This window comes from Melanostigma gelatinosum (assembly GCF_949748355.1).
Source record: "Melanostigma gelatinosum genome assembly, chromosome: 15".
NCBI classification, from domain to species: domain Eukaryota; kingdom Metazoa; phylum Chordata; class Actinopteri; order Perciformes; family Zoarcidae; genus Melanostigma; species Melanostigma gelatinosum.
The window spans coordinates 16,179,588-16,193,331 of record NC_136648.1 but is presented as its reverse complement, the minus strand read 5'-3'; the positions used below and the strand labels follow the sequence as shown (position 1 = coordinate 16,193,331).

The 13,744-nt window shown below is 39.9% G+C and overlaps 1 protein-coding gene across 2 annotated transcripts in view; it reads right to left on the bottom strand.

Moving 5' to 3' along the window:
• Positions 1-12,908, bottom strand: part of tnn (tenascin N) — a 32,370-nt gene extending 19,462 nt beyond the window's left edge. Inside the window, exons 1-7 of one of the 2 annotated variants that reach the window (XM_079284785.1) lie at positions 12,800-12,908; positions 12,290-12,328; positions 7,348-7,545; positions 6,957-7,154; positions 5,828-6,202; positions 1,945-2,078; positions 1,698-1,827 (exon numbers count right to left, since the gene is read on the bottom strand). In XM_079284785.1, coding sequence (XP_079140911.1) covers positions 1,698-1,827; positions 1,945-2,078; positions 5,828-6,202; positions 6,957-7,154; positions 7,348-7,543 — 1,033 coding nt within the window. In that variant the 5' untranslated portion in view covers positions 7,544-7,545; positions 12,290-12,328; positions 12,800-12,908. The remainder of the gene's footprint in view (positions 1-1,697; positions 1,828-1,944; positions 2,079-5,827; positions 6,203-6,956; positions 7,155-7,347; positions 7,546-12,289; positions 12,329-12,799) is intronic. The other variant, XM_079284786.1, reaches the window with a different exon arrangement.
• Between the last annotated feature and the right edge of the window lie 836 nt (positions 12,909-13,744).

Genomic DNA, 13,744 nt, shown 5'->3' with positions numbered 1-13,744 from the left:
ATATTTTAAGCAAAAGTTAAAAGGTTGAGCCAGCAAGTCTGGAGAAAGATTGTTGATTTTCAAACTCAATACCCAAACAAATACACCCCCATTAATACCCATTCATACTCTGATGGCAGGGGCTTCAATGCAAGGTGCCACATGCCCATCAGAACTAATTAATCATTCACACCGATGGCAGAGCCTTCGGGAGCAATTTGGGGTTAAGGGTCTTGCTCAAGGACACATTGACACGGATTGGAGTAGCCGGGGAATCGAACCGATCTTCTGATTGAAGGACGACCCGCTCTACCTTCTGAGTCACAGTCGCCCGCATGATCAGCCCTGTTGTTGATTGTGTTGGGCGAGTCAGTCAGAGTCAGAGTTTGTTTTCCATTTACAGAGCCAGGGCTGCGTTTGAACACCTACATTTTTTTCAGCACACACACAGAGCGGACAGCGGACAGCTGGCAGACGATGAGAAGATATTTGACAGTATTTGACAAAAAGGGTGTTGGATTACAATAGCTGACTGCACCTTGATGTGCTGAAACACATCACTGGCTTAACTGGTGTCTATGATACTGTGATTCAGAGGCGCTATCCTACCATACCATACCCCACTACCAAACCCAGACACAGGTATTTGCCAAAGATTCAAAGCACTGAAGGCCTTTTCACACACATGCCATTTTATAAATATATGAAATACATGTAACTACGTTTACAATATTAACATAGCAAGGAGGGATGTCAGAAGTTGCAGCATATGGTGAAAAAAGACCAAAACCATAAAACAAATGGTCCCAAATGAAAAGAGTGAGCATATTATTATGCCAGCTATTGGATTTTCACTTACACCCTCTTTTGAAGTCGATCATCGTTTGAAGTCGAAAACTATGTGACCAGTCTGCCTCGTGCCTCACACAACCATAAGCCAGATGATGGCGTGTTTCCCCATGCCCTTATGGGAATGCCATGCTCTGTGAGTTTTTCCATGGGTAACCAGGATAACCACACATGAGAGTCAAACTCAATCTCTCCCACTTTCCGTCCGTCTCGCTTATGCTCACAAATCCCGTCGAGTAATCTCTTTCTCTTCACATCTGTCTCTACCACATCTGTGAGCAAGTCCGCTTTCCATTATCCACATCCGTGTAGCCATTTTTCCTTGTAATTACCTTTAAATTGAATGGTTTAAAAAAACAGCACTTAATGAAACACTAATGACAGGCCTCAGCTTGTTCATTGCTTTTTAGCATAGCCTTTCTGTAACAGACATTTCCGGTAGATTTAAATACAGGAAAGGAACCTCCACATCTTGGGTAAGTCACTGCAGGTAATTCTTGCTGTGTACTTGCCTCTTTCCTTAAAACTAGACTCTAAACCTGCAACATCTCCTTCCTCTAAACATATAAGAACTTGACTTTTAAGTGTTTTCATGCCTCATCATGCCCTCACTTACATATGGCCTCAAATGTGAGCGCTGAATCCACGGAAAATATAACAGAATCCACCAGACCTGCAGGCCATACCTGGCCTTTCTGCCACACCAGTCTTTACTGGGTCACTTCTGCCTTTGAATCTACACCACCAACACGTTTAAAGAAAACACGCCGCTCACAGCTTCACCAATAAAGGATCCTAATCTGCGTCATGCACACATTTTAAGACCCCGTTGATGTTTTTGAGTCCTGCTAACAGCGGCCTGTTCTCACCTGTGGTAGCTTCGATCTTGTCTGCTTCACTTTGGATCTCTTTGATGACGGCATACACCTGGAGAATGTAAGTGACTCCAGGAGTCAGTCCTGTGATGAGGTAGGAGTTCTCTGTGTTGGAAACCCGAACCTAGGATACAACGGTTTGAAGACAAAAGTTTTTTAAAAATGAAATAAAATGAAAAAAATGCTTCTATGCTACATTTATTTGACATACCTATAGATATGACCAACAAAAATAACTTACATGCTCCTGGGTACTCTCATCATTTTTGGGATGGTATGTCAGAATATAATACTCTGCCCTACGAACTGATTCCCACTTAACCAGGAGGGAGACGTCGGTCAACTGGACCAAGCGCAGACCCTGAGGACTGTGGACTGACAGGGAACGAGAGGTAGACAAAGACAACAGAATTAACAGAGGTTGTCGCACAGATTAATAAAATGTTCCATCACTTTAAGGGGTGACACCAAATAGTCGACCATTCCACGATTCAGTCCAAGGAGCCCGATTTATCTGCCGCTCTCATGGAAGAATCGTCACAGTGGCGGAAAAAATGTGGTTAAGAAACAAAGGATCATTCCATCCGGGTTACATGGGGGTGCTGAATGTTTCATTTTACACAGAATTGCTTGATTTCTTCAAAGTAATCAAAGCCTATTCGTGAAAAAATACTCATGTGCTTTCAATCAATGTGTTTAGTGTGCATGAATAAATCACCATGTATACAAGGTTGCAATTTGCAGGGCCATTGGAGCAGGATTTGGCGACAGCCTCGGAAAGACTTAATAACAATACCATAAGGCTACTGTTTCAGGCTTTTCAAACACCTCAATGAACTCAAACTGATAATAAAACCAGAAAATCATGAACAAAAGCAATGCACTGTTTTGAGGTTTCTTCCAAAATATGAGATGGAAACAAGACAAACATTCTGTGGGTATAATAGAGGGAAATAAATGGTAGATGGTGGTACATTCAGAGAAGTACACGACATAGAAACGTATGCAGAGGGAAAATGTTAGATGGGTGGGAAAAACTTCCTTTGGCAGTGAAGGAATTCACATCAGGTTGCCGTTCCACAAGGCAAAGTCAGGAAGCTTAATATTTTTCTCAAATACAGCAATCCGTTTCCATCCAGTCACAGTTAATATCCCCCTGTTGCTACTCGAAGCACAACCATCAACAATCTTTACCCGCAAATAATATCTCCGCACAGCTGGGGTGAATAAATTAACATATTAAGATGGGAAAAAGTGGAAACTAATAGTGATTTGTGTCTTATCTGAGGAAAATATAATGGAAACAACATGTTTGGACTTCTTAAAAAGGCGATAAATCTGCAGCGAGTGAGCACAAAGGAAGTACTATATGAAGTTAATGTTCAGGGCAAATGAAATGGGAATTAAGTCAGTTTATTTCTAGTTGTTCCTCTGTGTCCTATTATCTTTCCCATCCGTTTGTGAATATTAAACGTCTCTGAGACGATTCACTTACTCACAGAACTTGAAAAAGTGGCCAAGAATGAAAGGGTTCACTTCGTTGAACATAATCTCAAACATTTTTGAGGGAGTCAAAGGAGCTACAAAAAGAATGTTAAATCCACAGCATCTGCAATGTGTTGATATGGCGCTAAAGAAGTTACTACTTTAATAATCTCACCCGCTTTATATTGATTGATAAACTTTCCTCTTTTTTACTCTAATCTGACGGATAGACAAGAGTTCAGGCAACAAAAGTTGTATTATTGTTGAAGCACCACTGATTCTCTAAACCACACGGCATCTGCCTTTGATAGTGGAGCTAAAATATAGTAATATTGAAGCTATATTAACATCAGTGGCAAAGAATGAAACTGCACTATACTGGATGTATAGCAGGTTATATTTAAAACCATAAGTAATGCCATCGCCCAGGGAGCTGACTGATATCCATCATCCAGGTGCTGAAATAGCAAGTCGCCACATAAAACAAAGAATGTCTCTTCTTCTCCCAGTGCTTATTACCACTTCTGCTATAACAGCTAAAAACAACACAATGTATTTTTTGTTCTCCTACCTCCCACTTTCCCTTCCTCCCTGACTTTCCCTCTGACATGGTGCCACTGTTGATGTTGGACTCCCTTCAAAAAGCACCTACACACGAAGCTGCAGATCTGTTTCTAGCTGTGCTCTGCCTGTGCGGAGCAAAACTCAGCTTGAAGAAACCAAATCACGATCAAGGGCTTGACATAGCTGACCTACTGTGAAGACGGGGGTTCAGGACCTGAAATTGGTTGTGGAGCTTCTTTTGGTGGGCATGTGTAGCAAACGTAAAAAAAAATCCATGGCTTGTGCTCTGTGTTACATTTAGAGGAAGAAATACCATGGACACATTTAGCCAGAGGTTTCCGTTTATAGATTATTATTTTAAAATGTATTCTGCAGTCCAAGATACAAGCACTATGAAAAAGCTACATTTTGTGCCCTTCACCTGCAGCTAAATCTTCAAGATATCCTTAGAAATAACCGTCACGTGAACCTCGGTGAATTAAACTGTCCATGCCTGACTGCTGCTGCTCACCTTTCTGCTTGCCTGGCCTTAAATTGCCATGAAATGCAATTTTTGTACTCTGCTCCTGAGGCAGTACAGTAATAGCAGTATAGGTGAGAAGTGCATTTAGCAGGAAAGGCAATGATTATTCTTGGAGGGTCAAAAGACTGATGGGTGTTCTTATGTTCCCGTGCTATTATAATGTGACCTGATGTCATATGTAGTGCAGAGGCCATAACGGTCAGAGGTGATGGGGTCAGTCCACTGAAAAGACCCCATCAGCTGCTCTATCTGAAATAACTGTTGGAGAGATGCTTTGAATTCCCAAGAAGTGGATCACTGTGGCTATCATGATAACTGCTTTAACTTTAGGTTTTCATCAATGAACCGACCATTTATCGCAAATAGCTTAGACTGAAATTTTTCAGAAAGGACTGCTAGTTTAGGGAGCTCTCATAGTCAGCTGGGTATCATCATTATATCTTTAAAAAGTAAACAGCAATGAAAGCATTCATTTCCTTCTGGATTTTTTCTTCCACTTGGCAAAATAGCTGTGAAGCTCGGAGAGACAAATGTAGAGAGAAATGTACAAAAATGATCATTTAAATCAATGAATCGTTTCCTTAAATTGTGCTGCACTTCTAGTGTTTGGAGCAAGTAGCTCATTAAAATAAGGTATGAAATGTGCAGGCTACAGCTGTTATTTGCGTATATGTGTCAGGAACATTTATCCAAAATGTTATACTGTATACTGTTCATCGCCTTTTCAGGTTGCTTGCAGGTTGTAAAGATTAGTTTGACACCTACTCAAAACTGAAGTGTTTCTACAGATCTTTACATCTTTAGAATGATTTTAATGTGAAGCGTCTTTGAGTATTCTGAAAAGCGCTCTATAAATAAAATGTGTTATTATATTGTTATTAGATCTTAGGGTTGTAGCAAGTCATTTTAGTTACTTGCAAATGTAAAAAAGTCAACTTAGTTGGATTTAATAAATGAGTAAAAAAGTTTTTACTAAATGAAATAGGAGGAAGATTTATATTAAGGTGAACTGTTCTATCTTTAATGGTCCCAGAGCTGCTTGTAGCCTCTGTGTTTTTTTCCCATGAGATGGCAGTTAACATCCACAGCTTAATAACAGCAGAGCCACAGAGGTGACTCGAGAAAAAGGGTGAAATGTGAATCTTAATCCTCACGAGACACACAGATCAAACTGAATGCAAGCCTGGGTCATAAAGAGTTATTATGCGTCACCCCAGATATATAATTCACCCATAAGTAGATCATGATGGAATATGCTTATTCTGACACCATCCATCCCTTAGGAAAAAGTATTATTATTAAAACCTGTATGAATGATCCTTGTCTCACTCTGCAAGGATCAGACAGAAACATATGGTGTCAATATTTTTTCGTTCTCACCAGATTTTTTAGAGCTTGTCATTAGCTAACCTAGCGTTAGTAAAAGTTCACCAACACAGTTAGTCATGCAGTACTTCCTACACCACCAAGCCTCAATAACCACCTACTTCATGAGTTGTTATACGTAACGTACACAGAAACCTTGGCGTCGTCACGCATTTTAATAGCTTACCTAATGAACAGTCTTCGCCATAAAAGCCCTCTTCACAGATGCACTGGCCATCCACACACTGGCCGTTACCAATGCAGTCATTGGGACACTTCTGGACACTGCAATCCTCGCCGGTGAAGTGCGGGAAACAAATACATTTCCCATCCACACATTGTCCCTTGTCGTTGCAGTTGTCTGGACACATCAGCTGGCTGCAGTCCTCTCCCATGAAGCCCTGGTGGCACACACACTTCCCATTCACACATCGGCCGTTGTCGTTGCACTCATCGGGGCAGGACGAGACTGAACAATCTGGGCCTTCCCATCCCGGGTTACACAGGCAGCTGCAGGTGTCGGGTTGGTAGGTACCAAGGCCACTACAGCTTGTGTCCACACCTTGAGAAAGAGCAGGGTGAAAAAGTGTTGTTGTTTAATTGGCAGGTAAATTATTTTATAGGCCTACTATAGGATGTATTGAATTACTCATATCCTCATATCAAATTCCTCTTTCCACTTGTTTACCCGAGTATCTAAGTAAATTCCCTTTTTTTTTTTACTTTAAACTTTATTATAATCGTCATTCACATTACATGCATACATGCAATTAGCATTTTACCTGCTCTGCTCAAGGACGCATAGGCAAGAGAACTGTAGCAGCCAGGGAGCCTTGTGGTGCAGGAATACCCCCTCTACCCCGTGAGCTTTCAGGTAATTGTACTTTACTTAAGTTACTTTATACCTCTACCTCTACTATTTACTCCAGATTTCTTCAATACATTTAGTAACTGTACTTTACCGATTGATATCTGTAATATCATGATATACATGGTATATTATTGTATATTGAGCTACATAGCAGCATATAAAGTAATACAAATTAGCTCCACCTCTACCCGCTGCAACATTAAAGTGATAATAATAATAATACATATGAAATGGAACATTCTGCATCGTGAGTACTTTCACTTGTGGTACTTTCAGTATATTTAGTTCATACTTTTATGCTTTTACTTAAGTAAAATCTTGAATGCAGGACTTTTACTTCTAGTAGAGCATTTTACTCTGTGGTATTGTTACTTTTACTTCAGTGAGTTATTCTTCCACCACTACCTATTGAATTGTGGGTCAACTAGGTTGTGTCACAGTTTACCTGCAGCCCCACCGCTTCCACAACATCCCTGAGTACATTGGGTCTTTAGGTAGTTGACTTCCTCCTCCAGCCCGTTGACTCTGTACATCAGTGACTTGAAGCTTTCAGACTCCTCGCAGTCACACTTTGGTGTCTGAAGCCTGATGTTGTGTCTGAAGATGATGTCGTTCTCTCCATTCGTGGTCTCTGGCTGCAGACCTACATAATAGAACATAAATGTAACTTTTTGGATTTCTAGATGTACTGCCATGGGTCACATCGCTCACACATGATACAGTAAAAAATATTTTTGAAAGAGGCCAGAAAATAATAAATATTGTCTGTAGTCAAATAATCATCTTTCTTAAAAAAAACACTCTCTCTAGCTCTAATTCTTATTTTTGTTCATGACCTGTTTCGTCCTGGGTTGGCAGGAGCTCAAGTTTACAACTAGGGCTCCCCTGGATGTCGATTTTATAGACATTGCTGAAGGTGACTCCCTGCTCCGGGGCTGATGGAGCTGGGTGGTTGGTGGCGGAGCTGAACGGTGACACGGTGCAGAGTAGGACCAGTAGGCACAGGGCCCTCCTCAGGAGCCTCGTGGTCATGGCTAAAGGACAAGATAAGTGCAGATAATTGTTACATTTTCTGACCCTTCACCCTACTTTTTAAAAGCACCATTTAGGGAACACTGACTGGTAATCGATTTAAAACTGTGATAACTCAATGACAGTACAGATTGGCTTCTACCAAACTAACAAATTAAAGCATTGTTTCCATGAAATAATAAAAAGGAGAAGGGGTAGATTGTGGTTTGAGCAGCAGTTATTTTTGCAGGATAGAAAACAAAAACAAACTTACTTTCATATACTTTTATAACAAAATGGTACGCTAAACTTGGCAAAAAAAACCCTGCTCAACTCATGAATACATTTCCCAAAAGGTTGTTAAATTCGCTAAAGTAGTTTTTTACTTTGCACAGTAGAAACATCAATAGGAACAAAACCAAACTCCTCACTGCTGACTGTAACACACATCAAGTTCACTTCTAAGAGTCTCACACAGAGTGCCATGAGACAAATCTTCATATTCCATCTGTTCTTTAGTGCAATCCTATACATTTAGTAGAGATTGGATCTTTTGGCATGAATTATGTGTCACAGTCTACCGAAACTGTAGAAGTTTGTCGTTATGGCTGACTGGACCTGAGTCTCCGGGTCGAAAGAGGCTCACGTTTGTACTTTCCAGTCAGCGTAGAGAGCTGAAGACTGAAATACTATCTGAACAATGCACAAGTTACATTACATTCAGTGGGGCACACTGCTGTATATTTAATCTCAGGGAACCTGAACCATTGTGTCAATGTGGTGTGTGTGGGTGTGTGTCTATGTGTGTGTGTGTTGTGCTCTCATTAAACAGTAAGGCAGTAGAAAGTGAGCCGTCATCACTTTGCCAGAGACATTCTGCTCTCCTCTGAACCATGACTTGTGCTCAGTCAGGCGTTTCAGAGCTTCAGAAACTTGTCCTCAGTGATGATGTCATTGTTGCTAATGACAGTGATGTCATGTGAACTTAAAACCTTGTAGCAGAAAGTGGTTTCTCCAGGAAACCAAATTACATGCTTTCAAAATAGTAGGCCTGTTTTAACCTTCAGTACGTCTTTTTTGGTCTGAATTTAACATGCGGGTGTAAAAGTTTGAATTGCGGCAGAAGAAACTTCAGATCTAGCTGTGCTGATCCTGTGTGGTCGATGGAAACACAAACCCTCTAATAGAGTGACTGAAAAGAAAGCTCAGCATAAATTGTGCGGGCTCTGCTGTGTGATGCCTGGCAGCTGGAAAACTGCAATATAGTAGCATACATACTTAAGTAAATATGTTGGATTTGTTTGAAATCATACAGGATAATTCAATGGAATATGCAATGGAATACACTGCAAAACCCCAAAGTTGTTCCAATACTGGACACAGTGTATGTAACCAAAGACAGAAACCGGAAAGTGTTCTCCCAGAATCTATTTGCATGACATTGTGATGAAAGACAAAATGATTTCCTCATTCTTTGTTATTTTCAGCAAAGACTATTTCAGTGCTGAAACTATAAAAGTTCAATAGAATATTTGTATTTTCGTAAAATGTAGTCAAATAATTGTGATTTCTGCTTAAAGAAGCAACTTTGAAGAAGACAAATCGACTAATTGGAGCATCAAAGACTGAAACAGATGGAAAAGTAGAAAATCTGCAGAGAGAAAAACAGATCCTAAAAGTCCCACAGGACACTGTGTGAGTATGCGCCAGAACATTAAAATGTCAACAAGTTGATCTAAAAGCTGCCATTCCTCCATTGATACCATCATCAGATAAACAGAGATTCTAAGAAATGATCTTTGAGTTTCTTTTTCAATAGCTAAGGTGAAAAGCTACTCTATTGGAAACAATTAGTTTCCAGTTAAATAAGCTTTGGCCTATGAATCCTCCCTCTGATGATTTACACAGATTGTAACTCAAATAGTTCTGTGATTGAAAAGTCTCCAGTCCTTCGGATACACATGTAATTATCATGACCTGTTTCTAACTTGTATACTCAATACAGCCGACCTTATTTGGTTATTTTAGCTCTTTTAGTCTATTTGATTGCTGCTGGTCAAAAGCTTGAGGTTGGAGACCGATGCCTTTGCAAGAAATACAAGCTATGACATCACTGGGAAATTGCTTTTTTCACCCTATGTGGTGGCCAAAACGTTTGTGGGTCTTTAATCAGTGTCCAAGGCTTTGGAGGGCAAACTAGAGATGAGGTATAAAAGACATTAAGAGAAGGAGGGAGACAAATGGAAAGAAAGGGAAATAGAGAAGAAAAGACTGGATTGAGAGAGATTAAGTGAGTGAGAGAGAGGGAATGATAGAGAGTGTGATTGAGTCAGTGACAGTCGAGCAGTTAGCCACATTATATACAGTAAAGTATAGCCATGTGGAATGGCACTGACCACTGGCACACAGAGATGCTTAACAAGCATGTTTATTGCTCCCTGTCGGGGTTTTTAGTTGATGCTTGCCATTTTCAGGCCCTTTTCGGATCTCTCCAGGAGGAGATAGCACTGTGACCTTCCAAGCATAGCAGAGGGCCGCTACTGAGAGCTAAGAATGCCCCGGTGTGAAAGAGAGACAGATGGAGGGATTCATGGAGGGAGGAAATGGGGACTAGAGAGGGAAGTGGAGCAGTCACAGTTACTGCCGGAGAACTGAGTGATGGATGGATGATGGATGATTTAGTTCCTGTCTACACGTAGACAGATATTCCAATACATAAACAGATAGTGAAAGTAAATGAAATAAACTTGTTTAGAGTTGTGAGGTTTCTGTGAAAGCAGTCATGGTTATGCAATCTGAACACTTTTTTACAAGCCACCCACTCAGAGTTGTGTCTCTCTCTCTCTCTCTCTCTCTCTCTCTCTCTCTCTCTCTCTCTCTCTCTCATTCTCTCTCTCTCTCTCTCTCTCTCTCTCTCTCTCTCTCTCTCTCTCTCTCTCTCTCTCTCTCTCTCTCTCTCTCTCTCTCTCTCTCTCTATTATTTTGCATGGCTGAAAGCCCACATCTGTAGCTCATTTTGCGAGGGCTTCTGTGTATTCCCCGAGCCAGCACGGTAGCATTACAGTTTTTCTCGATTGGTGAGACACATTTCTTGAAACGGTCCCCCATTCTCTCAAAACTGGAAACACAAAACCTCATCTTCAAGCACTATTTACAAAACCTCTGAATCCTCTTGCAAAATGAAACTTTCGCCTCAAAACAGTTTTACCTGTGCTCAAAATCAAACACTGCTCTCAAATCATAAACAAAGTGTTACTGTAACAAATAGAAAGCACGATGTCCTCTCACATTGTTTCTTCTATCCATTCTCAGACTTTCTCCTTCCCACCTTCAACCACCTGTTTTCTCTCTAAACTGGCTAATATTGGTTGTGTCACATCATTTGATACAAGTGAAATCAATTTTGAGTGATTGTGCTTAATCAATGACATGTGTTCTCTATTTGTATTTGATTGTTGCCACTTGTGTTTACCAGTATGGATGACATGTGCATTAGAGTGCAGAATGTGTTTTGAGACTGAGAATGTGTTTAGAGTTTTGCTGAAAAGTCGAAGTGAGATCTGCAAATTGTGTTTTACCATGTGACACAGTTTAAGGTATTGACAACAGACTGCACAATTAGCTAAATGAGTTCAGGCAACTGAGAACTTTGTTCAGCCAATGGGTTTTAGTGTTTTAGCAATTGAGAAAAACTGTAAAGGTAAATCTCCTCGATCGACAGCCCTGTGAGAATATCTATCACACCGGCACATAGTTATTATGAATATTTATATTATTATCATGGAGAGAAATGTGTGGAGGCAGCTTTGTTGACAGACAATATAAGCTTATCTTCAATACAATATGGAAATGGATATACAAATCATAAATAATAACTCACATACACTTTTGCAGAAATTAAAGGCTGTCCCAGCTGCTCCGAAGGGAAAATAAAAGTGTTAATTTATACAATATTGTCTGAACATTTATGAGTTTAAACGGCCTTTAATCTGATCCAAATTTCCTCCAATAATACGTTTAAAAAAAGACAGGATTCTTTCAGCAACAGACGACAACAAACAACTTCAGTGGTGGAGGAAGTATTCACATCATTTACTAAATAGCATTACCACACTATGAAAATATTCAATTTTAAGTTAAAGTCCTGCATTCAAAATTTCACGAAAGGAAAAGTGCTCATTATGCAGAATCACCCCTGTCAGTGCAATATTATTATATTATTGGTGGATTTATGACTCACTCATCAACAGGTAGTGGTGCTTAAATGTTGGGTAGTTTAATCAATTCATCATAACTTATAAAATAGTTATTATCGGTTAAAAGGTTAGTCTTAGTTTATAAAATAAGTAAAGCTGTTAAATAAATGTACTAGAGTACAAATTACAATATTTGCCTGTGAGAGGTAGTAAAATAGAAGTATAAAGTAGCATAATATAAAAATGCTAAGTTAAAAGTACCTCAAATGTACTCTAGTACAGTACTAAATAAACTTTCCACCTCTGAACAACATACAGGGATTTCAAGGTTTTTGTATGCATTCAATGTCTCAAACCCCATCCCATATCAATATTCATCACTGATGAAGATTTCCACAACGTTCTTATTGATTTAGTGCTGCCATGCAAACCCAAACTAACATAAGAGGAGCATCAGTCCCGGGACACTTCATCAACTCCTGGTGTCAAGTTAAACTTCAGACTTTCATATAACTGACAACAAAGTCGAGGTGAAAGGCTGCAGGTGTGGACTGTTAGATCCAAGTCTTACCTGATCATAGACCGCTTGATATAAAAGAAGAGGTGAGACCTGGATAAAGAGAAAAGGAGAGAGTGAGGGAAATACAACTCATGTTCAGAGCAGGAAAAAGAGATGGGAGAAAAAGAAATAGCTGAGATTTGTAGTGTGAATCAGAAAAAGAGTACCCAAAGGGCAGAAAACAAGTAATTGGTCCCATTGGGATGATGTAGAAATAAACAAGAGCAACGGAATTAACAACTTTAAAATACCAACTGTCAGCAGAGGTATTTCCTTCACTTGATGAATTTGCTTCCATTTAGTATAGCACCAGGTTTAGAAGTGTCTTAAAATAAATTCATCATAATCTTACATTGAACTGAAAAAACAACTACCAATAAAATACAAAAAGCGTAACCTTAAGGTTAATTGGACTGATACGTTAACTAAATACTATAATAAAAAAAGATATATTGAAGACAGGACAATATATCCTGTCTTCAATACATCAGTGAGACTGATGAAATTAAAATGTTTCCTTACCCTTGAGGGTTTTTCTTTAACTCTCTCCTCCTCCACTGTCTTTCTTTCTCTCTTTTCTTCGAAGGACTGAACGTTACCAAGCCTCTCCCTCTGCCACCTGTTGACAAGCTCGGGCCAATGATCCAAAGACCTCCACACTGCCAGGAACTTTTGCGCGCTCCCTCTCTTCAATTGTTAAAATCGCTCCCAAATGCCTGTAGGCCAATGGGCAGTTAGTTTGGGAGTGTCTCCTCTCCTCCTGAAGTGACTGAATGAAAAGGGAGAGGGAGAGGAGAAGGAGAGCAGTAATGGGCAGCATTTACTACTCTTTTCTCCTGAGTTAATCCTGTCTCTTACCTTGCTTCTTCATCGCCTCAACTCGTTTGTCACTTATTAAATAACCATCTATTAATACAAATGTTATGTTTCCCCTTCCTGTATATGTTTGGTTACTGTAGTAGAGGAGCTTGATGTGAATCTCTTTAGCAGAAGCAGTTTAGGGTCTTTAGCACAGTTACTGGATAAAGGTTGGATTCAAGTGGGAAAGATCAAAGCCAAGGAAAACGTAGAGTCGGCTTATAGAGGGAACCACTGGGGCGAGGTTATATTTGACAAAATACAATTTAGGGCAAAGTTGGATTCAAAGGACATGGCATACGTGGCATACAGATCCCATTAAAGATGGAGACAAAAAACGCTGCTCTTTCCCTCTGGGTGTGTGCGTTTTTTGAAAATGGTGATGATAAACACAGGAGTCCTTTGGAGCTTGTATTGTTGGATGATTGGCAGTGAGACACAAAGAAGTCTTGATTTGAGTTGACATTTCCTGTCTGTAAGGCTAAGGCTAAGTCCTTCAAGCCGACAGAAGAAACACGAGCGTCTCAATCAAAAATCACTTCAGACTGCATTATGGTCACTTCAATGCAAGCAAAGAAAAACACATTCTGTTTCAGTTTGGTTTCATAC